The sequence below is a fragment of the Anoplolepis gracilipes genome, chromosome 7 (genome assembly GCF_047496725.1).
Source record: "Anoplolepis gracilipes chromosome 7, ASM4749672v1, whole genome shotgun sequence".
NCBI classification, from domain to species: Eukaryota; Metazoa; Arthropoda; class Insecta; order Hymenoptera; family Formicidae; genus Anoplolepis; species Anoplolepis gracilipes.
In genome coordinates, this window is record NC_132976.1 from 629,433 (window position 1) to 656,782 (window position 27,350).

The 27,350-nt window shown below is 34.1% G+C and overlaps 2 protein-coding genes across 5 annotated transcripts in view; one reads left to right on the forward strand and one right to left on the reverse strand.

The window, feature by feature from the left end:
- The window catches only part of Btv (dynein cytoplasmic heavy chain beethoven), a 32,530-nt gene extending 25,747 nt beyond the window's left edge, over window positions 1-6,783 (forward strand). The window contains exons 40-46 of the mRNA XM_072896257.1: window positions 58-211; window positions 1,593-1,809; window positions 1,958-2,388; window positions 3,470-3,763; window positions 3,858-4,102; window positions 4,245-4,539; window positions 4,767-6,783. Coding sequence (XP_072752358.1) covers window positions 58-211; window positions 1,593-1,809; window positions 1,958-2,388; window positions 3,470-3,763; window positions 3,858-4,102; window positions 4,245-4,539; window positions 4,767-5,053 — 1,923 coding nt within the window. The 3' untranslated portion in view covers window positions 5,054-6,783. The remainder of the gene's footprint in view (window positions 1-57; window positions 212-1,592; window positions 1,810-1,957; window positions 2,389-3,469; window positions 3,764-3,857; window positions 4,103-4,244; window positions 4,540-4,766) is intronic.
- Window positions 6,784-7,324: 541 nt separating this feature from the next.
- Rdga (retinal degeneration A) lies at window positions 7,325-27,330 on the reverse strand. Of its 4 annotated transcripts, XM_072896262.1 has the most exons (12): window positions 25,642-27,330; window positions 24,676-24,780; window positions 17,876-18,032; window positions 16,430-17,115; window positions 15,898-16,292; window positions 15,216-15,598; window positions 14,001-14,316; window positions 13,112-13,301; window positions 12,695-13,030; window positions 12,039-12,311; window positions 11,423-11,586; window positions 7,325-10,530 (listed from the first exon to the last, which is right to left on the reverse strand). In XM_072896262.1, exons 1-12 carry the CDS (start codon window positions 25,860-25,862, stop codon window positions 10,481-10,483), a joined length of 3,276 nt encoding a protein of 1,091 aa, XP_072752363.1. In that variant the 5' UTR covers window positions 25,863-27,330; the 3' UTR covers window positions 7,325-10,480. The 4 variants fall into 4 exon arrangements, with proteins under 4 accessions (XP_072752363.1, XP_072752360.1, XP_072752362.1 ...); XM_072896259.1 differs by lacking the exons at window positions 24,676-24,780; window positions 25,642-27,330 and adding an exon at window positions 20,385-24,641; XM_072896261.1 differs by lacking the exons at window positions 7,325-10,530; window positions 11,423-11,586; window positions 24,676-24,780; window positions 25,642-27,330 and adding an exon at window positions 20,385-24,645 and having other exon boundaries at window positions 12,153-12,311; window positions 12,783-13,030.
- Window positions 27,331-27,350: the final 20 nt, after the last annotated feature.

The window sequence follows — 27,350 nt, forward strand, 5'->3', positions numbered from 1 at the left end:
GAAAAATCAGAAATTTTGATCTGATATTTGCCATTATATTATCCTTTTTTTATAAAGGTCGCTGTCAAGATCAAATCTTCCTGGCTGAAGGATATTTCTAATATTTATGCGGATGGCGAACTTAACGCTTTGCAGAAAGTTTTAGTCGTGAAAGCGCTTCGGCCTGATTATTTACATACCGCTCTTTCCAAATTTGCTGCGAAACAATTAGGTAAGTGTCTTGTTAGTTTAACATTAATTAAATTTTAAAGTTTTTAATATTTGAATGATAATTTGATGAATTTAAGCAAAACAAATATAAAATTGGATTATTTGGACAATTTTGAGTACAATATAAAAAAAAATTCTCTTTGTTTTTACTTTACGGATGAACGTAATTGTAATTGTCTTTGTGCAATAAATCATTATTTATTTATGAAAGATTTTATTTGATATATTGTACTTTTACATTTTATATTTTCATTATTATTTATTTATTCTTAATTCTTGTCTTTCGGCTTGGGATGGCTTCCAGCTTACATATTTTACGTATTTACATATAACCATTTCATATCTTGAATTCTATAAACCATATATGAGTACGTTTACTAATTCTATCAAATATAATCCAACAATATATTCCATAAAATAAAATAAACTAAACTGAAATGAACTAAATAACTCCATAAAAATATAGAAAATATAATATATATATATATATATATATATATATATATATATATATATATATAATATATATATAAATATAAATATACATATCTATATATACACAAACATATACACACATAAACTATATAATCCCTAATTCCTTGAAAAAAGAAACCTGTCCATTTATTTTTATCCAGAATTTTAAGTTAAAATCAAAATCCAAATTAAAATAAAAAATTACAATTAAACTTAAATTAAACTTAAAATTAATATTAATATTACATTTAAAATTAAAATTAAAATTCGAATTCTCAATTTAAAATCAAAATTCCAAAATGCAAAATGCAAATTGGAAAAGCCAAAAATTCACATCTTTGAACTTCAAAACATTAAACTCAAAAATTCGAAAATCCAAGCCTTCAAATTAAATTAAATTAACTTACTTAAAATTTAAAATCAAAACTTCAAAATTTGAAATTTAAAAATTTTTAAGTCCAAAGTTAAAATCAAGATCAAAAACAAAATGCACAGTCCCAACTGAATTTCTGAATTTAACTCTTCCCACTTTACTTTCCTTTAACCTTCTTCTTTCCTATTTTTTCTTTCTCTCTCTATTCTTCTCATCACCTCTATTCCTCTACCATCCTCATTTAGCAGCTCTCCAACTGTATATTCCAACTGACACTTCTTGTCGCCTGACATCTCCTTATTACATGCTCTAAGCTCTCTTCTTCTTTCTCACATATTTTACAACTCTCATGCTGACTTTTTTTTTATTCGTTTCCACACCTGAACCTAGCTATTAAGCATCTGTCTCTCTCTTTTATTCTATCGTGCAGATATTTAGGCAAATTCTCGGTTATTACGTCTTTATACGTTCCACTTTTATATTTTATAATAAATTTTCTTTGCGATTTTTTTGAATTTGCCAATTATTTTGAAAGGTGTAAAGGATTTAGCTCCACCTGTATGGACATTAAATACAATCGCTCAAGAAAAAGAAAGATCATATCCTGTGCTATTACTTTTATCACCGGGGACTGACCCTGGTCCCGAGCTCAGTGTGCTCGCTGCGAAATATGCTTCTGCCGGATTTACTGAGGTTTCCCTGGGTCAAGGACACGTTACTCAAGCCGAATCGGCATTAGAAGCCGCGTGCAGGTAAAATTTTATAAAGCATCGCCATGTACTTTGCTAGAATTTAAGAAAAATTAATTATTGAAAAATCGAAACAAGAAGAAAAAAAATCTCACTTAAAATATCACTAACGTATCTTTTTTAAATCTTTATTTGTGTCATTATTTCGCAGAAAAGGTAGCTGGATATTGCTGAGCAACTTACAGCTCGCTCTAAATTGGTTACCGCGATTGGAAAGTCTGTTACGTTCACCCATGTGTACCGCAAACAAAAATCCTTCCACAAGAATCTGGCTAACCACCGAGGAGTGCTCCGGTTTCTATCCGGGTTTAGCGGGACTTTGTCTGAAACTGGCATACGAGCCTCCCGAAGGCGTAAAGAGGAACATGAGAAAGTCGCTTCAGCAGCTTTGGCAATCGCAACGTAACGATGAAATCGCAGCCCCCGTATTAATGCTCTCCTGGTTACACGCTACTCTCCAAGAGCGACGAAATTTCGTTCCTCAGGGCTGGATTAGATCATACGAATGGAACGAATCGGATCTCGAGGCAGCCTATGAATTAGTGATCAAAGAAATGGCAAAGGAAAAACAATCGCAACAAGGTACAGAACTTCTCTTATCGCTTCTCCCGACAATATATGTGTATAAACATAAATACATGTACGTTATTAATAATGGTTGGGAAGTAACGCGTTACTTGTAACGTCGTTACCGTTTTTTCGGTAACAAATTTTGTTTGTAACGGAAAAAGTAACTTTGTTACATTCTTCCATAACGAAATTAACAGTTACCTTTAACGTTACTTTCCAGACAGCACGTATCTTGAAAAAATGCTTAAAACACAACTTATTGTCTTTTAAATATCTTTAAGATGTCTTTTTACCTCTTTGTGCGGTCTGGGATTTTTTTCAAATATACTTGAATATATTAAATATCTTTTCAATATAATTTTCAAATAAAAACCATAGATTATTTTTTGTTTCATGCATATGAGCGCATTTTATACGGTACATGTAACATAAGATACGTGTGCACATATGCAGTATTGAAACGCAGATCACATAGAAACTGCTGGCATCTCTTTCTAGTATCTGTCTACTTTGTAAAAAAAAAAAAAAAAACATTCAAGTGTAATAAATAATTCAATGATTAGTCAGGAATTCAATGTTATGAAAATTATCGTATCGTGTTGGAATTTTAAAATAAAAAAAATTAAAGAGACGCGAAGAAAGCGATTTTAACCATATTTACAAATCTATTAAAAAGTAAACTAAGAAAAACGATAAGAAAATTATTTCATTTTTACATTTTTACAGAATGTAAAAGTGTTTAAGAAAGCTTGTTTACATTTTTTTTTCAAAAGTTTCTCTTATTTAAAATAATTTATTATTATCAAAATTATTACACCCTTTATATCAATAGCTATATCACTGTCAAAAAATTATATCATTTTGATTACTTTAATGTAAAATAATGTTGAAAAATTTTGAGTGTTTAGTGTAAAAATTTCATCTTGTATTAAAAAAATTTTTATGTATAGTTCGTACTGTATGGAAAAAAAGTAACGAAAATTGTAACGATAACAAGTTGCTTTTTATAAAGTAACTTTCCCAACTCTGATTATTATAACATCCTGCTATATATATTATATATTATATATACGTATAATATTTGCGAAAAAAGGAGACTGGCAAATTGGCAGAGGTTTACTCGACGTTGCGATTTATGGTGGTCGACTTCAAGATGACTACGATGCAAGAGCTTTGCGCTCGATGATACGCGAGACGTGGTCCAGAGATATTTTCGATGGTCACCGGAAGCTGGGAGACGTGTTAAAGATAACCGATGGCGATCCAATAAAATCACTCGAGAGTTTGAACGATACTGATCCGCCAAAAGAATATTTCGGCCTCCCTGCTAATGCTCACAGGGCTTGGGAAAGATCTGCTGCGGAGAAAGCCCTGACGTATCTCAAAAGTACAATTTTTCCAAATATATTAGCATTTCTTTTTTAATTAAAATCGTCCGAGTCTTTTAATGTCAGCTGACATGTACTTTAAATAACTTTTAGCTATCTTAGTGAAGCCTTTCAACAACGGTGAAGGAAACAGCAATAAATTAGACAAATCAAAAGTTCAACAGGATCTAAAAGAAGTTATGGATCGACAATGTTCCTTGACATTCACATGCGACGACACGAGCGAACAGAAAAGAAACCCTTTGCAGGACTTTTTCATAGACGAAATTGATCTTACAAGAAAGTTGTTGAATATTGTACGAGCGGACATGGACATGTCATCTTTCGAGGATAATGAGGTGGGACAAGGACTCTGTTTTCTATTTATAATATAAGTTGTATACAGAATAATAATTATTTTTTTCTTTCGTTCAAAAATAATTTTTTTTCTTATTTATAATAAATATAATTATATATTACTTTCTTATATTCTAATCAAAGACTCCAGAGCACTGGTTTATGGAATGGCGATCAGGCCCGAAGAATGCCATTCAATTTGCAAAGGCGCTTTTGTCAAAGTACGAGACGTTAAAATCCTCGGCAGTCAATGTACCTCGTCGGGTGGATTTGTCCCAATTGTCCCGACCACGTGCTCTTTTAACTGCACTAAAACAACATACCGCACGAGAACTCGGTTATCCATTGGAAGTACTTCATCTCCAAGCCAATTGGACCGAGAGTCGTACAAACAAGGAATGGAAAGTGTCGCTCCAGCTCGAAGGTTTAATTATATCGGGTAAATTGGATTAATTATTCAAAATATTTTGGTAACAAAGACTTATTAATTAAATGGAAGAATTGATTTTGTTTTATAAAAATCATGTTTGCATAATTATGAATACGTTGGAGAATTTTTTAAAATTGCCGCACAAGATGGCATTCAAGTCTGAAAATATTATTATAAATTACACACATGTATATATACATATACAAAATAATTTTAAATGACGTATTATATTATAGGAGCTTCGATCGAGAAAGGAGTCTTGAAGGACCTGGACGTGAATTCGCCAGCAGTCGCGGTCGCCCCGACATGTCAAGTGGCGTTTATGCCAAAAGAATCTTCGCAAGATAAATCTGACGACGATAACTCTAATAATCTCGAGGATACATATCGGCAAGATTATCTAAACATACCGGTTTACACAAGTGTTGAACGAGAGGCTTTAATCTGTTCATTACCAGTCACATGCCTAAGGGAAGATCGCGATGCGTGGTTTCGTCGTGGCGTCATTCTATATCTGAGATAAGTAATTTTAGTAATCATTTGGAATGATAAATCCATAGATATCCAATGATACCGACGCATGAAACGTTAAAGTCAATTTCTAATTCAAATCTGACATAAAAATTTTGTCGAGAAATTAATTGTTCCTATAATTCATAAATGATTGAAAATGCAAGTCAAGTATAGCTTTAACTATTAGTACTATTAGTACTGTAAATAAATAGAGAAAAGTTTAATTTTAAGTAGAGAGATGTATTATAAAAAAAGTGTTAATTTTTGTTTTACTTATTATCACACATATAAGATAAAAAAATCGGGTTTTTTTTTTTTTTTTTTTTTTGTGTTCAAGGATATATAAATTTTAGAGATTAAGGTAATTACAATCAGCGTGTAATTTTTCGTGCAACGATCACGAATCATTTTGTATGAAAAGTAGGAAAAGTATTAATTCGACGACAAAAGTAGGCTTCTATAATCTGTATAAAGTTTTAATAATTTTAAATTATTTATTTATTTGTTTATTTATTTATTATATATTTTATCAAATATAATTTAAATCAATAAACTTGGTAGATATAACTTTGCGTTCTTGATCAAAGAAAAAGATACAAGGTAGGAAAATACATATCACATGCCAATAACATCGAAAACATTATTGGATTGAACAATTTTAATATGCTTATTATTATTAAAAATACATAGAGATATGTCGGGAATTTGTTGCAAGGTAATGTTATACAGGGTGTCATCCCCCTACGGCATCAAGTTTCATTCATAGATTCCTCGACTGACACAATCTTATTTCGTATCGCTATTGTTGGGATATTTCAAAAATAGTTGGGCAACTTTAATTGTTTTGTTTAATAGATTTAAAATTACAGATAATACACAGCAATATCATTCGTTTTAATAAAATAAAATGATCGTTATAGTTGGTCCAATATCACGATGTTTTTCGTACTGCATAAAATGCATAAAGTACTAAGAAATGTATCGATGTTTACATAAAGCTGTAGTTTAATTTCTATTCTGTAAAAAATAAAAGCTATTATTTTATCTTATATTGGAAACTTATTAACAAGTAAAACTAACTTATATATATTAACAACTAAAATTGTCTATTTTTTTTTTTAGAAATATCTAGGAACGTTAGTACAATGTTTAATGGAAGAACGAACAGGCGAATGGACAGATTTCTTTTCTCGGTGAACTCTCTCTAGAGTAATTCCTAAAAGTGCTAAGAAATTCATATAATATATTTCCAATCTATATTAGTTCATATTTCATATTTTTTTTTCAATAAAACTGGACGACATTGAGACTTTCTTACATTGAAATTTCGTACTACTATGACTTATATTAATGATAAAACATATCCCTAGAATTGTGTTACGCATTACATATGTAAAACATATAGTTCAGATGTATAACAAAATATATTTACTTATTTTATATACATTATATATTATCCGTTTCTTTTATATAATAAATATAATTCAAATTAATTTTCTCGAAATAAAGCAATTTTAAAGATTTAAAAGAAAAAAATAATAATACATTTCAAAAATTTAAAATTATTAAAAAAATTGTTTGCGACTTAGAAACATGAAAGACTGTAGTTGGTTTTTCTCATATGCTTTGTCGTCCAGTACAATCAAGTACAACAAACTTTGAAATCACGAACATGGAATATCAAGATTCTGTTATAATATCAATAAATTATTATCTATCCGACTTGTAAATTTTTTATAAGAGGCAAAGAGAGAATAGAACGTTAAGGATTTAGATTCCGTGTACACGAACAGTTTTCTTAGCGAGTGATTGTTTTCATTACGGACGGAAAAAACCGTCGTTTGGATAGATACACGAGCGGCGGGAGAACTCGCAAGTTCAATTAAATATTAAATATTATTTAAAAAGTTATATATATATAAAAATAATATTTTTATTATTACAGTAATATTAAAAACTCGAAGAGAGATTATATTGCGTGAAATGAAATAAAGAGAGAAAGAGAAAGAAAAGGAAAATAAAAGCACACATAATTTTTAAATTATATAAAAAAATATTATTTATATTTAATCTATATAAATTACTATTTTCATTTTATATAAAGCCTCGAAATATAATTTACGCTTTGCGTAACTCGATAATTCACCTTGAACAGTACGAGTTCTCTCGGTTTGATTTTCGAAGCCTTGCGTATGTACATACACATCCGCGTTAAGTATATGAGCGCTCGTATCGGGAAAATAAAATAATGCTCGTGCACACGGTGTTTTTTTTATACAAGACAAGAACCGATAGAGATAATTGCGAATAAGAGAAAGGAAACAGAATAGGAGGAAATGGACGGGAGAGAAATATAACAGGGCGGTGCGAGCGCTGGCTTATGCCGAAATGTTGCGTGATTGTCGTAAATTTATTGCTCTAAAACTTAAACAGAGATTTGCGAGCTGAGCCAGCGTCCTCACCGCCGTGAAAGGCGTCGCTATACATATATCTGATAAATTCTATTAACTTCCCTTTTTTTTTTTTTTTTTTTTTTTTTTCCTTTAAATCTCGGGCCTAATGCTATTTTCCGGAGCCGATTATTGAAACCGGTACAATCTTGACGAGTGAAAATTTCCTGTTCGCTGCGAGAATCGTTCGAACGAGAATGATGCAGGGTTGGGAAGTAACGCGTTACTTGCAACGCCTCTTACCGTTACAGTTACTTTTTTTTTTCCTATTTATGACATATTATATTTTCCATTTTCGTACATTCAATCTTCAATTATCAACAGAGATTCATAATATAAATTTAAAATTATTATATTAAAGGTTTTTAAGCCAAATTATGAGAATACAAAAAATATATCGTGTATTTGACTATATTTTTAAATTTAATGCAAAGCCAAATTTTTTTATTTATACTTTGTTTTAAAATTTTTTCCTTATTATTTTTATGATTTTACAAATTTAAAAAATTTATTGATATTTTACTAATACTTTAATTATTAATTTTTCAAATAAAATATATTACAAAAGTATATTTTATATTGAATTTTTAATCTTGTTTTAACATTGAAAAAAGTAACGAATAGTTATTCTTTAAGTAACGATAACGATAACTAGTTACTATTTTGACTCGGTAACGAGTAATAATGGTAACTAGTTACTTTTTAAAAGTAACCTTCCCATCCCTGGAATGATGTTTATTCTCAATCGCATCAACGATGCAAGCACAATCATTCTTTTTCTGTACATTTGGCATCGAAAATTAAACTCTGCAAGATTAAAACCGGCTTCAATGCCGTTGCGTGTTATCGGGTATAATATAAAACTAACACTATTCTTTCATTCTTTATACCAATACATATGTACGATATATATATATACACATATATATATATATATATATATATATATATATATATATATATATATATACCCGATCACACACGTGCGCAAAATATTCTCTTGTACGCTCTACAACGATCCTACAACAATTTTATATATATATATATATATATATATATATATATATATATATATATTCTCTCGCTTTTTAAATTCTCTTTTTATTTGACAATTATCGTCGACGATGGTATAACAGGTACGGATCGAGAAAGGCATTTCTTTTCAAGTACTCCAAAGGAGCGGTAAAGATAAGCGGGGTATATCCTAAATAAATCGCGCTTCTTCTCTTTCACGAAAGTGAAGTCGATTTTTTACAGTGCACGACCGTCGAAATACTAACACTCAATAGTTTTGGTATATGCTATATATTTTTTCATTTCGATCAAAATTGAACTGGATATTTGTAATAATTATTTTTAGCATATTATTGTATGTATGTGTGTTTAAAATTAATATACAGCTCAATTTTTTTAGAAATATTCCAGATTATACTCTTTATTTTTTATTATCTTTTCCGGCAAGTTTTTTTATTAAAAAAAAAAAAAAAAAAAAAAAAAAAAACAACAAACAATTATAATAAATTAAAGTAAATTTTACCTCAAAAAAGAGATGATTCCAACTTTTGAGCATTAGTATATGTACAATATTTAATAACAGAGAAAAGAGAGAGAGAAAGAGAGAGAGAGAGAGAGAGAGAGAGAGATAAAGACGGAGGATACAATGATAACATATTCACGCTCGATACATGTTCCATAAGATATATAAACTAGAATATAAACTAGGATTCAAGAGGAGATCACAGAAGTATATTGATAAGTAAAAGGGCCCGATTAAGACATGTGAAAGAAAGAAATCGTTGCGTGCACGATCGATATTGACTTCGAAACGGCGTCCTTTTTTAGAATATGCGCGAATCCATAAGCGATAAGCGCCTCAAAAATTCTACACATATGTACATATTATATCAATTCGACAAAAAAATAATTATTATATAGTAATAGTACGTTAATAGCGACAGACTGCATCTCTAACAACTAATTGGTGTTCGTACGTTGATCCCTTTTTACATTTTGGTATCGTTTGTAGAATGTTCCTTTCGTTTTCTTACTCCTCTTTCTCTAAAATTATATCTTCTAATTTTCCCTCAATTTTGTTAAAGCTAACAGATTATCGATCCGCTTCGTAGCACCTATTTCGAGTGGAGACTATCAATTTTTTTTTTTTTTTTTTTTTTTTTTTCTTGCACATACGTCCAACATGAGACAGCTAATCTTTGTTTGGCATCGTCATTAATGTTCCATCAAAAGACTCGGTTAAATTGGCACAGATTTTTACAATCGGATTGGCCTCTATAAATAATCTTTTGCCATTTTTGCGTACGCAAACGTGTGACTGGACACATTTTTTTCTTTTTTCATATACAAGAGATATTTTCTGTCCTAACGTCACAACATTTTTCGTAAATGTATATGTGTATATGTATATATGTATACACATACAAAATTGACTGTCTCATTTTGGACCAGGGGAGACATTAAATGTCGTACGAAAAAAAAAAAATAGATTTGCTAAGTCTTAGAAGTAATCTCGGGCTGCTCCCTGGCCGATTATGGTCCACTTGCCGAGTACAAGAACGCGAGTAAAGCTACAAGTCCTCTCGGGCAAGTATACGAGTGAGAAAAATAAGGATTTATTATCGAGAACAGCTACATAGTTACGTATATATATGTATATATATGTGTGCGTGTGTGTGTGTGTGTGTGTGTGTGTATGTGTGTGTGTGTGTGTATATATAATTATGTGATAATTGTGTCCTAGTAAGAGTAATTTCGAAGTATCGACAAGAAAAATACGACATTTGGCAAACACGTAATCATCGACGTCGCATACGTCGAATGAAAATATTATCACGAGCGATTTACGTCGTCGAAAAAAATATGCCGCAAAGACGTCATTAAATTATCGACAATAGATCGATCTGTTGTTGTACCTCTTTCGTAGCATTTCAGTTCAGGACGGTTCAAGCCGTGGCGATCAATGCTGGAGGTCAGAGATCGCTCTCCATCTCATCCGTCGCCAATTGAAAGTGTTTTTGACCTGGTGAAATATAAAACATTGTTATGCACATAACACAACACAATAATTAATTAAATTATCTCTCTTTCTTGAAATGAAAAACTGTATTAAATCCCAGGTAGAACATGAAACTCATAATGACATCATTATGACGTCACCTAAAAGTCATTTTAGAAAAATCATAATGATCTCATTTGATATACTTTTGGCAATGTTTTGGTGACTTATTTTTGATATTATAATATCATTTTTTATATATATTACGCAATTACTTGTTTATTTAATTATTCATGTGTATTTTAATTATATTTAATCTAACCAACGTAATCTTTTTAAAATTATATATCCGATTATTGAACTTAAAAATTTACGATTCTTTTTGTCATTTTTTTTTTAGGTAACTTTTAAGTGATAAATAAAATCATGATGACGTCATAATGATATCATTATGAGTTTCATATTCTACCTGGGATTGGATTAGAATAGAACTATACAGAATATGAAAAAAAGAATGAGAAAGATTTGCGAGAAATTTCGCGGATTAAAATTCAAATTTTTTACAGACGCGTGAAAAGTTTAATTTCGTCATAACTTGTCATTATCAATCATATTTAAAATATATACATATGTCGTAGGCAGATTAAAAAATCCATCTTTTTATAAAATGCCTAGACGTTTTTATAAAGTGCGGCCATATTCTTAAATCGTGGTTGGATTTGAAATATTTCACAATCTGGTTAAGAATTTTAGTCTTTTTATAAAATGCTAACAAGCGATCGCGAAGCAAATTTTTCTTTAAAATACTTTTGCTAGATAAATTAATTGTTATATAAAAAAAAAAAAAAAAGAAAGCAGGATAAAATCTTTGCGATTGAAGTAAAAATAAAAAATATATTTTTGCAATTATATTTACTTTCTAAATACGCTGCTAAATCAAGATCTTCCGCTATCAGAGCGAGTTGATGCGGCGTATTGCCGTGTCGATCTTTCACCATCAAAGATGCTCCGCCGGCTACGAGCATACAGCAAATAGAACGACGTTTGGTCTGAGCTGCTTTATGTAAAGCGGTTTGCCCTCTAAAATAATTAAAATAATTAATTAAATTATCTCTCTTTCTTGAAATAAAACTGTATTAAATTGAATTAGAATACAACGCTATATCGCTACTTTTTGTATCTGCTGGAATATTATATCACAAATATAATTGTCCTTGACAACGGGCCTTAAAGACCTGGGCATCGCAGAAAAATTGTCTGTCTAAATTACACTAATAATACAGATATAAATTCCATCTCTGTCATTTAAATTGATTAAGTGTAAAATATTGTATATGCAGTATTTATATAATATAATAATTGATCCGTTTCAATTAATTTTTTGCACCTAGAAAATTTTTGTCAAAGTTGCAAGATCATTTTTGAAAAAGAACGAGAAAGATTTGCGAGAAATTTCGCAACATCCAATTTCGCAGATGAAATGTCAAATTTTTCACAGACGCGTGAAAAGTTTAAATTCGTATATAACTTACTTGTCATTATCAATCATGTTTAAAATTGCCGGTGGGGCACAGGCAATGAGATATCTGACAATGTCCTTGTGACCATGCTTTGACGCTAAATGAAGTGCCGTTTGGCCAGTTTCGTCGATCGTTAAAAGCGAGTATCCCTTTTGATGAAGTTGCTTCAAAGCCGAAAGATCGCCAATTTTCGCCGCTCTTAATACGTCGTCGCAGTTTTTCTCAAGCAATTCCGCGCTGAATGTGTGAACTCCCGAGCTTAGACTGAACAGTCTATCGCGAGGGCTGCAAATTCAAACCGAGCTCTTTATTAAAGCTTCCTCTCTCACGTTAAATTATTTTTATAATATATTATATATAAAATGAAAATTTATATTTGCCAAGTAAAAATAATTAAAGCGAATGGAGCCGAACAACTTTAATATATCGGCTCGAGTTCTGAAGGGGTGTACACCTTTTACGTCTTCTAAGAGGCATTTGTGCGGAATAAAGCTTTACGTTATTTAGTTGAAAGCCGTCGATGATTTTCAGCTCTTCCCACGAGCTTTAAAGTTTTATCATCTTTCAAACTTTATTTGACGTCATATAAATATTTTTGTCGGTCGCCTCAGTTATTTAGATAATTAATCAATGTATACTAAAACAACGTCCGCGTGCAACATTCTTACCTGATAAAAGTGAGAGGTCGGTCTTGATGTTGCTGCGATTGATCTGTATGAGCAATTACGTCACGAGAGTTTTGCTTGAGAGACTCACGATTTATAAAAGAATTGGCCTCGATGTTTTCCTCGTTCGGCGATGGCACATCCAATGAGTTTCGACTCGCTGGATTCTTTGGTTTGACCGCGGCATTTTCATCATCGGGCTCTTTATCGAAAGATATACTCCCGACCAGTCTGGCTTGTTCAACGAAGGAGGTTCGTCTTTGTTTCTGGACGTCTTTAGATACATTCGAAGTCCTTCGCTCCTCTGTCACGGCTGGCATCTCCTTTAGATGTTCACCGCTATATCATATTCATATCATACGCTTCAGAGAAGGAATATAATTTTTAAGTTTTGTACGAAAAAGTCATCAGTTCACATACCTTGGCAAGTGGAGCCGCGCACTTCCCATTTCTTGACTAGCGATAATTTGGCTCGACCTAGTTTGGCCCTCGTGTTGTTGTTGAACGGTATCTTCATCCAGAACGTAGACAACATCCACAGCGACATCCGTCACGTAATGTAACTGTTCCTGGCCGCGGTCGATTCTGAAGAATCTTTCCGTAGTGCACGCTAGAGCAAAAAAAAATCAGACATTTTACGTATTTTTGTGAATGATGATTACATTATAACTTGCAACCCAGGTAGCAAGCACATGACATTTTCACGTCAAAATATGGTCAGTTCGAACCAAATATCACGTGATGTAATGACGTAAAAATGACGGACTACGGTCACAGACCGACGACGACATTTCAAGATATTAAAAAGACGTGCCTTTATCACCATTTTACACCTATTAGTGACGTTTTAATGACATTTGATTGACATTCACAAAAATTGAGTTCGTTAATGAAACTTTTCACTTTTCACGAGCTCACGCTAGAGGAAAAGATTCGTGATCAAAATGTCACGATCGAGTCCCAGGTTATAGAGGAAATTCACGTTAGGGCCCTGAGAAATAAAGAATTGTGAATATCGAAAATTATACGCAAAATTGTTTTAATAATAATTAAAGATGTTATAAAAAATTAAAAGAGTTTTTTTAGTTCAAAAATAATAATACTTGAGCGATTTGTAACAATGACTTAAGAATCACGATATTATGACGTTTGTTTACAACAGCATTAAGACGTTTTAAATTAGACCATTATTTGATCACGTGACGTCATTGAACCAAAAATGACCAGTTTTTGACGTCAAAATTACATGTGCTCCCTACCTGGGGCCCCAACTAATAAATTGCATGTAATTCTTGTAAAGCACACTTACAATCGAGAAAACAACAAGAATCCACATTATAATCTTTCGCCAAGAGCTTTCTCAGAGTCTCCAGATCGGTGGTAGCATCGAGATCAAGCGGTTCCGGTAACCACAATTCTGCCACTTTTTTTAATCTCTCCTTGTCGTGATAATACGTTTCGTAATCTGACATTTTTATCTTCATCACGGGCAATTTTAGCCTGTCTAATCTCGCGATATTCTGATTAGGTTTGCCTGCGTTTCTTCTTTTCGTTAACATTGTAGCTTTATTCAACACATTTAAAGTTATGATAGATGGTAGAAGGCGACAGGCTTCGCCGTCAACCTACAATATTATTAAATATATATATATATATAAAGATATATAAGATATTATTAGAATAAATTATAAAAATAAATGTATTAATCATCTCAGATTTTTATTCTCAAGTCAATTTTACTACTTCATGATTAGAGAAAATAAATAAGCTTGAATTTTAAAAGAAAACGACTTTGTAATTAAACAAACAAAATTAATTGATTTTAAATAAGAAAAACTACATGTATAGAGGGTGAGGAAAAAGTATGGAAAAACCTGAAAAATCTTGGAAAATATAAGTTTTACAGAAAAATATTTCCAACAATATGTTATATGGTTTCGAAAGAACTAGAAGATGATTGGTTTGATCTTGGATAGATAATCGTTTGAAAGTCACCATCAATTTCTTAAATGGGACACCCTACTTTTTATTGTATATTCTTGTAGTTTACCTCGAGAATTTTCGATTTTTTTTTTTTTTTTTTTAATGAAACGACCACATATTTTCTTTATGATTATTATTATGTGCTAAAAAGTATTAAAATAAGATAATCGAAAAATTAATATTTTACGAGATATTTTGTCGTTGATGTCAAACGATTGGAACTTTCAAGCCTCGTAACTCGAAAAGTACTTAATAAAAAAAATATTTAACTATAGCGTTTTGGAAAGCTCTCGAATGGTATCATCTTACAGCCCTTTTGAAGTACCATACAACTTTTGTTGGAAACATTTTTCTGTAAAACTTACATTTTCCGAGATTTTTCAGGTTTTTCCACTACTTTTTCCCTTACTACCCTGTAAATAATAATAGAGAGATAATTCTAGGATGTATACACAAACGTATGTCAATCGTTAAACCGCTATCAAAATAATGCCAAGACAAATTTGTATGCGATAATTAAAAAGTAAAAAATGATTCTTGCCTGCATCGGTATAGTCTTGGTTGTAACCAGCTTGGCTGTGCTACATTGTACTATACAAGTGCCATGTCCGCGTGCTTGTAAAAGAGGCAGCTGGTACGTGGTCAAGCCGACTACCTCGATCAAACCGTCGTCCATGGCGGGTTCCCTGGTGCCGCTACTCGCACTCCACGGATGTGTTCCACCGCCGTAAGAGGCGATATTCAAAAATAATATAGCATGAACTCGATGTTCCTTCAACTTGGGCGTCATGTTCTGACCGTCGCATTCCAATGTTACAAAATCTGAGAGGTCTTTCCATTTTGTGAGCAATAAATCTTTACAACCCATCTGTCCGTAGAACAATTTGTTCCGCATTCTAGAGTTAAACTTCTCCGGATGGGCCTCTACAAACCATCGCAGCGAATTTATCACAAACAAACTTCTATAAAGTACAACCTATTTTGTTTTTTTTTTTTTTTTTTTTTTTTTTTTTTATTTTTTCTACCAAATATAATAAATATATTATAGAGAAAAAGGAATTTTTAAAATCAACGTTTACACAACTAATTAATTTCCTAATTAAAAAAATATAATTGTAACGTCAATCAACACGATTATTTCTTTCGAATTAAAATTTCAATTCCACCATCGGCTTATCGTTCGATATGATGAGAGTAAAAATGATAAAATTCGTGCTTCTCACCTCGGGCTTCGTGAAACTCGAGAGCAATGTGAGCATCCACGCCGAGAGAGAAGTAATTGTTAACAACGTTAAGAGGCAAATTCTCCTTGCCCTTGCCGCCATCGTCGTCGTTCTTGGCGTCGCAGTTTCTCTCAACCTTCAATTGCCACCTGTCAAGTAGAGCGGTCTCGCTGTCACCTATACTTGTCAAAATCTTGCCAATCGGTTCATCCTTGTAACCTCCTCCCCATCCTAGCGCTCTCGCCAGATCATTTCCGGTGCCGAGAGGAAGTACCCCGACCGCCGGCGCTGGATACGCACCGATCTGATCGAGGATCGATAGAACCCAACCGACCGTACCGTCACCTCCGCAAGCCAAAACGCGCAAGTTGGGAACTTTCTTGAAGAGCTCCAATCTGAAAGAATAATTTTCTCAATCGACAATCCTTCTTCCTTCATTCGTCTCTCATCTCCTTTCAATCTCCAGTCAACTTTCCAGTTATTTCCACGCATTTTATTGCGACAATTTTATACGTAAAATTATTTTACTCACCCCATTTTCGGACCACCCTGCGTCAAATCGAAAACTTGTCTCGGATTGAGCAACCATTGAAACTTTTGCAGCAATTTCGCGCCCTGGTTACCGCCGGATTTCGGATTAATGAAGACCAGAACGGGCTTTACCGTAGCCGTGGGAATGGGTTTAACGATCCACAGCTCCCCTTGATCTTTTTCCTTTTCCTTTTCCTTTTCCCTTTCCTCCTTTTCCTTCTCCTTGCTTCTTCGGCGTTTAGAAGATCCGCTGCCGCCGCTAGACTTTTTCTTCCTGTGCGATCTTCTCAGGCTGCTCTTAAAGCTTCCCTTTCGCGGTAGTTTTACGATCCATGATGGCGGCACTATGATTGACGCGTGAGTGCCCAATTCGCAATTCTCACCTATTTTGTGAACGTTGAAACACGCTTCCTTGTTGTGATAAGCGGTCTTGCACCAGCTGCAACTCACCGCCACGATCTCCCTCGAGCTGAAGCTAAGCTTCGATTGGAAAGATTTGCCGCAATTGGCGCATTTACCCTTTTGATATCGTCGATGAACCCAGTGATGATGGGTTGTCGTTTGTTCGCGATACTGACGAACGCCCACATCGCGAAAGCTTGGCTTGCAGGCGAATTCTAAACTCGCGACGCAGCAGGCATGAGCCACCACACGGCAAGCAGGACACTTCAACCGGGGTCCGTGTTTCTGAAAAAAAAAAAAAGAAAAAAACAAGAAAAATATATCTATCAAATCGGTTAATTAAAATCTCCAATCACTGAAAAAAAATATTTTCCTAACGTGCAGACAGATTTCTAGATGTCTCAATTCAAATTTATCGCTACTTTTTCTATCTGTTGGAATATTGTTTATCCCGTATAAAATTTATAGCAGCAATATTCTAGCAGCAATACCTCTAGAAAATTTAAATCTCATTGCCAAATATTAATCACAAATATAATTGTCCTTGACAATAGGCCTTAAAGATAGGCATCGCGGACAAATTTTCCGTCTAAATTACACTAATGCTACGGATATAAATTCTGTCTCTGTCATTTAAATTGATCAAGTGCAAAATATATGCAGTATTTAACACATGTTGTATAATATAATAATTTATCTGTTTCAGTTAATTTTTTTACACCTGGAAAATTTTTGTTCAAGTTGCAACATCATTTTTTTGAGTGATCAAAACATGCGTTTGTTTTTAAAAGTATTAACAAATTTAATTCAATTGCACTAGTACATTACAGATATTATAGGGTATGCAAATTTACAAGACAACTAGTAACTAAAACATTAATTAAGATAATTTTTATATTAAATAACAATAATAATAAAACAACTCTAGTGTTAATTATCTTACTATTTTAATTACTCATGCAAAGTTCATGTACGATAACCTTTGCGATCTACATCCAATTGATATGATGACACGATTCTTTTTTTGTGTATCCTTAAGACTTACGGAACAGTCGTTGACATAACAAAAGTCACCGGATGTAGCTGTTGGTACCCAAAGATGGTCCCCGTTAAACGCATTTAGACCCCAATCTGGTGTAGACCGAGGCTCACGTTGACCACTCGAGCCCCCTTCTCTGTCTTCTCCACCCTCTTCTCTCCCTCTAGAATCATCAAATATTCATAGAACTTGTTGCAGATAATTTAAGTTTCTTGCGTCAGCAAAATATATATTTAAAATTATTTTAATTATTGAAAAATTATATAACGAAGAAAGAGAGATAATTTCATGTTTTTCATTTTACACGCTTGTATTATATTTAGATGTAATAATTCAAACGATATTCAACGTAAAACAGTGCGATGATACTGTAGATTGTTATAAAATATCTTGGTAGAAATTTGTATTTAATTATAAAATTTTACTTATCTATAGAAATATGATATAAAGTTAAAGGGCGAACACGTGACACACTCTTGTATATATATAAAATTAAATAATTATTCTTCGTGCTCGAAGGTTTGACAAGCAGAAGAGGGGGGGGGGAAAAAAAAAAATGAAAAGTACATAAAAAATGTTATCAAAGATTCAAGCTATTTTGCATGGTCAAATTTAGTTTTGCACTGTAGCAAAGAAAAATACTCGAAATTCTAATATCAAAAATGACTACAGTCGCTTTGAGTGATTTTCTTTGATGTAAAATATCCTGTCGCTCGTAAATAATGAGCTAAAGAATATATGGTGATAATCATATGGCGCATGAAAAACGTGCGCGCAATATTTTCCCATCCACTTATATTCTGCCGATCGATATATAATATAAATATTTTAATATTCTTCTCTTAAATATTTCAATTTTTGTCATTTATCATTAACAATAATGGACGTGTTCTCTTTTACTACATAAACGCACATGGGTTTTCAGAGATATTACTGTCCTAGTTATGGAAATGCTCTTAGTAATAATTTATGTAATGTAGCACTCTCTTTTTAAGTGGAATCATAAATAGAGGAAAGAGATTAATCACGACAGAAATCATGGCAGCATTATCTTATACTATTATACAATTAATTTCAAAATTGCGTATAATAAAAAATTAAGAAGTAAAAGAGAATATTTATATAATTTAAGATGTAGAAAATGTGTTAGATCCGTTCAGATCTATTCGAGAATTCATAAAAAAATCTGCAAGGTATTAAAAATTGTTATATAGAAAAAAATTTAAGTTTTTTTTTAGTTATATTGAAATTAAAAATTGTATATTTTATTACAATTAATTATATAAAAATTATACAACAAATTTAAAATTAATATATATATATATATATATATATATATATATATATATATATATATATATATATGAATAACAAATAAAAAGAAAATTAATAAAAAAAGAAGGTAGAGATATAAGATAGCTATTATTTTTGTAATTCATAAAATTAGGAATTTAATTTTATTATCAAGTTACTTTCACATCTATGCATACTTTAGCACGCACAATCTCGTAATATGTATAATGTAAATCGTTGTATCATATATTCATCATTCTGTTGGAAAAACGAAATTGATATCAAATTAAGTTGCTTTAATATTCTATTCTATTTTTATCACCTATTTTAACAAGAAGAATATGATTAAATTTAGTCATCATGATTTTATTATAAAGATGCGAAAAGAAAAGTAGAAATAAAATTATTTGAAAAACTTCAACTCATATATTAATAAATTAATAAAATGATTAAAAGATGAGAAAGATAGGTATGGATGACGAAAGAAAACAGCCAAGATCCTTCTTGGATGATTTACGCATACATTTTCGAATAAACGATAAATGAAATCTAGATTCTAAAACTCGTCTAGAAATGGAAATTAAAACGCAATTAAAAAGATTATACAATAAATTTAAAATTATATATATGAATAACAAATAAAAAGAAAATTAATAAAAAAAGAAGGTAGAGATATAAGATAGCTATTATTTTTGTAATTCATAAAATTAGGAATTTAATTTTATTATCAAGTTACTTTCACATCTATGCTTACTTTAGCACGCACAATCTCGTAATATGTATAATGTAAATCGTTGTATCATATATTCATCATTCTGTTGGAAAAACGAAATTGATATCAAATTAAGTTGCTTTAATATTCTATTCTATTTTTATCACCTATTTTAACAAGAAGAATATGATTAAATTTAGTCATCATGATTTTATTATAAAGATGCGAAAAGAAAAGTAGAAATAAAATTATTTGAAAAACTTCAACTCATATATTAATAAATTAATAAAATGATTAAAAGATGAGAAAGATAGGTATGGATGGACGAGAGAGAATACATTTGCGAATAAATGACAAATGTGAAATGTAGATTGTAAAACTCGTCTATAAATGAAGATGAAAAGGAAGGAAGAAAAGATAAATGCGTGTAATTAAGATTAAAACGATATTGGACGGCATCGCGTGCGGTTTAGAAGAGGAGGCTGCGTCCATCTAATCAGACGTACCCACCCTATCGGAAGTCGCGAATCCTTTCCGGGCAGGAGCGCCGTATACCTGGTGCGAACGTCCGTCGGCAAGACAATGTCGACGCTCTTCGACCTGATACTCTGCTGCGGCACCGCCAACGAGTCCGCATCGCTGGCACCTGCATTTTTATTGTTATTGAAACACGAGTCCACGGAGGCGGCGCGATCCCGCTTCAACTCTGGCACGGTAAGAAATATGTCGCGCACAACGAGTTTCGACTTGTCCGGCTCGATGTCGTTCTCGTCGTCGTCGTCGTCGTCGTCGTCCGCCTCGAGCCCTACGCTCGATGTCGTTCTGATCGTCGTTGTCTCCGTCGGCAGGGGTGATTCGAGGGGAAAGGTGGTGAGAGCCTCCTGCCTGGCGAGCTTGGGCGAGGCGAGCGATCGCCTGCGCTGCCTGAGCTCGGAAAATTCCACCTTCACCTCGGAATCTGATTCGGGGACAATCTCGACTATAGGCGAGACACATCGCGCCTCGGTCGGTTGGTCGTCGGGCGTTAGGATAACTCTGATTTCCGGGCTACCTTCTCTCTTAGACTCGTCCTCGTGATCCTCCGACTCGTTCTCCGAGAGATCCGAAGCGCTGCTGTCAGCCTCGTGGAGCTCCTCGGCCTCGGTCTCCTCTCTAGAAAAGTCCTCGGCCAGCCAGAGGCTCCTGTACTCCTCCACGCAGGCACAATGATAACATCCGGAGACTTGGATAATCGGGGTTTCCGCTCGTTCGATTCCGCTGGGCAGTAAATACTGACTAGGGAAGGATCCAGGACTCGCGGAATACGCGTCAAAGCTTTTGGATCGTTGGCCGGTTTGCAGCTGCGGTACTTTGAGAGTAGACGAGCCCCTCCTGCCGCGAGTCGACTCCTGGGATCTCGCGGAGGAACACGTAGAGGACGATGAGGAGTTTGTACGATCGTCTTGCCGCTTCGCTTGCAATTGTATCTCGTCGAAGGAGGCCGACCTGATTTGCTTGGGCACCTCGAGGCTAGATTGAGACTTCATTTCCGCTCCCGTGGGAGTGCGCGACCTCTTGAAAGTTGAGCGCAATCTCTGCATCCTCTAGCCTGATAGCTACCTGGCCACGCTGTTGTCCGCGTTCTTGCACATTCCGCTATTGTCTTTTAACGGAAACGATCTTTCAAACGATTCGACCACTCGATCGGTCGCCTTGTTACCCTCTTCCCCTTCCTCCCCCTCGTCCAGATCGGACTCGCGATTGCCGCCACGCTCCTCTCCCTCTTCTTCAATAGTCTTCTTGCAAGTCTTTAGAAAGAATAATGATGACGACGACGACGACGACGACGACGACGACGATGACGACGACGACGACGACGACGACGACGCGACCGTCTCTTTATCCAGATTAAACTTAGCTGCCGATTTGCAGCCCATCCTAAGTATCTTTGCCGCCAATGTAATTACACGAGATACTAGGCTTTTTGAAAATTCTTTCAAATTGTTCAAATGATGATTGGAATGATGATCGTTACAATTGGAAAGGCGATATATCAGAAATTATATAAGAGATGGTCGTTAAATTCGGAAAGAGGTATTTTCGTGTTTTCGTACATCAGAGAGATTATTTGAAAATCATCACATCGCTTATTATAGACTGGTTTGGATTGGTCCGTTATATGGTAGGCTAGCTTATTATATAGTTGTAGTGAGCTCGTGGAAATATCAAGTGCGTCGACCAGAGGCCTGCGAACGAAAGGTCGTACATATACCGGCAATACCAGCAAATTGATTATGACGAGGTGGATAAACTTTTATCCCATCATTGTTCTCGTTCTCTCTTTCTGTGTCTTTGCACTTTTACACCCACGCTCGATGCTTCAACACTCAATCACTCTCTTTTTCTCTCTTTCTCTCTTTCTCTCTTTCTCTCTATCCCTTTCTCCTTTCCTCTCCTCACTACCGCCCTCACGGCACGGCTCTCACCTCTCGAGTGAGACTAGCATCATCGATCGAGTTTTTCAGCACCGGAATTTATTTTCACGATGATAGACGTGATAGAGATTGTGTCGTCGATAATCGTTGATAGGTGATGACGAGTACCACTATGAGACGGCACGAAACAACGTCGAGAGTCTCCCCGATTTCGCAAGCAGATCGATCGATCCTCGTGTCACTTTACGTTCGATGTCGCGTTACGTTCAATTATTCCAGTTCGTCAGTATCTTCGAGGTTCGGAGCTCGCGACGTCATCAAATGCTCCTCCTTAAAGATATCGACGATTGTAACGAAGGTGAAGGGAAAGGCTTTGTGCATTTTTCCAGGACGATGCTAAAGATATGTCGAGATTTCGAAAAGAAATGGCTAAATTGTATCGCCGATTGAGGTAGGTTTTATAAAAGGAATATTCCGCTAAAGAGGCTCGATATAAGTGGAGAGCGACCTTCGCCACGTCGGTCGATCCATACGTTTGATCAATGATACAACACATTTCACCGAGAAACTCGCGCGCATCACCACTCAACCTCGTCCTCAACAACCGTCTTTTTCTCTCTCTGCCTCTCTGTCTCTTGCAAACGAGATATCTTTACAAACATCAGGGCCATTACAGAAGCACCTGTAATATAGCGAGATAGTAATACGCGAGATGCCAAAAGCCTGGTCGTGCGAGGGACCAATTCATCGCCATCCTCTTCGTCCCTCGCTCACGCGTGAAAACCTTTCGCAGGCTTCGCATCCAGAGCCTCTCGAAATCTCTCGACCCGAGATCTACGTCGCGTGTCGCGAGCTGATCCTTGACGAGGCGACACGACGTGGCGAGATTGCCGGTCGGACTAACGGCCAGGGCTCGTCGATGACCGATGTTGAAAGGGGTGAGAAGCGCACCGGGGGTTGTACGTCTACCTCCTTCTCCCTGCCCTTGCTCATGCGCCTTCCGGAACGGCGGATCACCTCTTACCGAGTGTCACGATCATGCGCGCGATAATAATAAGCATACGTCCAGGAATTGTAGTTTGTACGGCGAAAAATAGACGAGCAACGTGATACCGAGAATTATCCAATAAAATAATCGGTTCATATTATCTCAATATTTCGATATATCCTAGTTTTTTACCAACAAAATTCGATCGTTGAGATCGAGAGATTTTTATTATCAGTATAATTATATTTATTTCCAAATGCCAAAGATGTCGTTATCTGACCATTAGTTTTTATTATTAACGCGACAGAATGTGTACTATCACTTGTCTCGTTAGACCCTTCTGTTGAACCCTCTTCGACATATTCTTCATCTTTCTTAGCCCCTTGTTAACTCCATCCTTCAAACATTATCCTTAGAATGCTTTAAAAACTAACAATAACCCAGGTAGCAAGTACATGTCATTTTGACGTTGAAAACTGATAGTTTCTGCTTCAATGACGTCACGTCACCAAATAATGTCTAATTTCAAACGTCTTAATGATGTTGTAAACAAATGTCATAATATCGTGATTTTTAAGTCATTGTTACAAATCGCTCAAGTATTACTATTTTTGAACTAAAAACTCTTTTAATTTTTTATAACATCTTTTAATTATTATTAAAACAATTTTGCGTATAATTTTGATATTCACAATTCTGTCAATACCTCAGGGCCCTAACCGTGAACTTTCTCTATAACCTGGGACTCTGATCGTGACATTTTGATCATGAATCTTTTCCTCTAGCGTGAGCTCGTGAAAAGTGAAAAGTTTCATTAACAAATTCAATATTTGTGAAAAAATAAATTTTTTATTTTTCACAAGTTTACGCTAGAGAAAAAGATTCCTGATCAAATGTCATTAAAACTAATAGATATAAAATGTTGATAAAGTCACGTCTTTTTACCGAAAAGTCTTGAAATGTCGTCATCGGTCTCCGTGACATTTTCCGTCATTTTTACGTCATTACATCACGGTCATATTTGGTTCGAATTGATCATATTTCGACGTCAAAATGTCACGTGCTTGCTACCTGGAAAGTTTCTCGCGAGACGAAGGACTTGTGGGAATTGCAATCATAATTGTTTGGCAATAAAATTTTGATAGCCTCTCAACTTTTTAATACCACAAAAGTGCGATGTAGGTTGCAAATAAAAAAAATATATCGTTGCTAACAACAGTCCAATTTACAATTAGACAACATTATTATTGAGAAGAAAAAAAATGCTCTTCTATATAAATTGAGTAAAATTAAAAAAGTGAAAGAAAAATTTGCTCTTTTCGTTAAAGAAAAAAAGTTTGATTTTCAAAAAATCTCTTGAAAACGAGATAATCGTTCTTCAAGTCCGTAGTTTGCTGACCTTTCTTCCGAATCGGACGATATCGGAGGGTCTTCGCGGCATCTTAAGTTCGTGCCCTCCGCGAAATGCACCCGGTGTCCTAGCTTCGGAGCCAACTCGAGCAACCTACAATGCACACGACAAAAGCCCAGATGGTGGTATACGATCAGCATGAAGAGCGTAATGTCTATATCTTTAGCCTTCTCCGTCTCACCTTCGTCCCGCGCGTTTCCTCTCTAGAGAGAATCGATCAGATGAGTCGATCGATTTAAAGATCGACAACTCGGTTTAAAAGAATTTGTCAAGTTTTTGCCGATAATTTATTGTTATTAATTCGAGTTGCGAGTCTCTTTGGCATATTATCTGTAGGTAATTGCGTAAATGTGCTCGTAACATAGTAAAGTAGATGGTAGTGGTAAAATAATAGAGCTCGTACACACAGATTCGAACAAAGACTGTGCAGTCGAGTTGTAGTGGAATTGTTGGAGCAACTCCAATCAAAATCAAAATATTGGAGCTTTATGAATAATAAAGCCTATCAAAGTGTCAAAAGGAAATTTTCGAATAAAATGCGGTACACGCTCCATTAGGAAGAATCATTTCGTATGCAATAAAAGTATAAATCAATCTCTCTTTAATTTTCTAAATACTAAAAAAAGTAGATTGTAATAAATAAAATTGAATATCTTCGAAAGATACGGCTTTTAATAATTTTTAACGTTTTATAATAAGCCACTATAATCATATATTACGAATTATTACGAATTTAATCATGGTTAAGAAATGTGATTAATTTTAATTACGTAAAGAAACTTGAAATCTTATGAAATAAATAATTTATTTAATATTTACAAATTTAACAAGACAAGATTTCACAAAATCGCACAAATTAATAATAACATTATACGCCACATTATTTATGCGCAGAAACGAAATTATTGTCGAAATTCGACGTCAATTAACAGAGAAAATAAATTCAAAACTCACGTAAATTTTATCGCAATTATTTCCTCAGTCGATTTATTCGCCGATTCCGATTTCAAGCAACATTTCAAGCACTTTAGCCAATCGACACTCATCTCTCGTTGATTTCCTTCAAGTATGTGCGTCGATGCACGACTGGCATGAGAAAAAAAAAACCGCGGAAACAATTGCAGCAAACGATTTCTGTACCGGTTGCACTCTTGTATGTATGTATGTACATACATACGTACTCGCTTTCGCAACTGCGCGAATTATGTCACTCTCACGTAATAACACCTGTTTATCATTTTTCCAGCAATAAGTATGCCTCCTACGTTTCCTCGTAGCCTGTTACCAATTGTCATTCATATGTCACTCGTATTATTCTCGTTTTTGATCGAATCACACGCGCACTCAACGATTGCTAATAATAATTGTAGTTAATTTCTAATTGAACCGCGTTACGGAAATATTTATTTATTCAAGGCTTTCATCGAGGACACACTTAAACAAGAGCATTAAGCTGTCAATTTGACACGGTGTATAATGTTGACGGCGAGGTGCACGTGTTAAAAAATTCTGTTAATAAATCTCTCGAAATTTTTCCCCCAAAAATTGACAGACTAATTTATAATATATTGCTAAAATTGATTAGAATATTATACGATCACACGAAAATGATTTTCACTCAATTTCTTTTTATCGCCATGGCTATTAATTTTACTTTCTCTCGATATTAAATGTTAAATAAATATTTCCTTGTTTTACACTTAGTTTTGTTCCACGAGTTGTCGTTTTCTTCAAATATTTATTCAAGTTCTCAATCTATTACACTTCACTGTGACGTTTTTGAATAAATTCAGTTACATATACACACGGAAATTACATAATTACTGAATTACATACATAATTAAAAATATGTGTCTGCGATGAAACAATCCCAAGGCAGATTGTGAGACAACTTATTACAAGTCTCGTCTCTTTCGTCTCTTTGCCATGTTTGTCCTTCTACAGCAATGACAGAGCGAAAACTATAGTTTCGTTCACGTCACATCGGGTGTCTGTACTACACTCGTATGAATTTACATATTAACTGCGAATTGAAGTCGAAATCGTGAGAAATCGTATGATCGCACGGTGATTGTATGTAAATTAAATCGTTAAACTTTATTCTTGCATTTAATATTGATCAACAGATAATTATTTCTTTGACAAAAAATATCGTCTGAATCAGTACTAATGAACGGCACTGTACCGATGCAGCGAGTCCGTTTAACCAACCGGTTTCTCGTTCACGAAAAACTTGCTGCAACGAAATATTACAGCAGGAGTATCTTTAAATTGCCGAAAAAAAACCCGTTTTTTACCGAGCTATACTTTCTACACTTGTTCCCGTGCCTTTTACATACAGGGTGTCCCCAATTTAAACGGCAAAACTTGGCGAGCGCGTAGGGGACCGAGAAACTAAACAAAAAAGTCCCTTAGAGATTTGCTCGTTTTTGCTTCATTTTGGAGAAAATCGCTAAAAATAAACAAAAATAAGTTTTCGACCTTTTACTTATTTATTTACACTTTATTCATGTTATCATCTATCTTTAATGCAGACATTGTTCAAAACAGTGATAGGCGATTTGATTTTTAAAAAATCAATCTTTCTCCTCAAAAAATCGATTTTTTTTAATCGATTTTTCAATTCTTTTCTGTTCGATTCTTTTTGTAGAAAATCGAATTTC

Bases quoted from the DNA above. Each gene is read 5' to 3' on its own strand.
- Rdga (XM_072896259.1), bottom strand. From the start codon at position 21,454: ATGCAGAGATTGCGCTCAACTTTCAAGAGGTCGCGCACTCCCACGGGA. The intron at 17,116-17,875 runs GTAAGTCTTAAG...TTTTTTTTTCAG, and splicing joins GTTATGTCAACGACTGTTCC to AAACACGGACCCCGGTTGAA. The intron at 16,293-16,429 runs GTGAGTAAAATA...TTATTCTTTCAG, and splicing joins CAGGGTGGTCCGAAAATGGG to ATTGGAGCTCTTCAAGAAAG.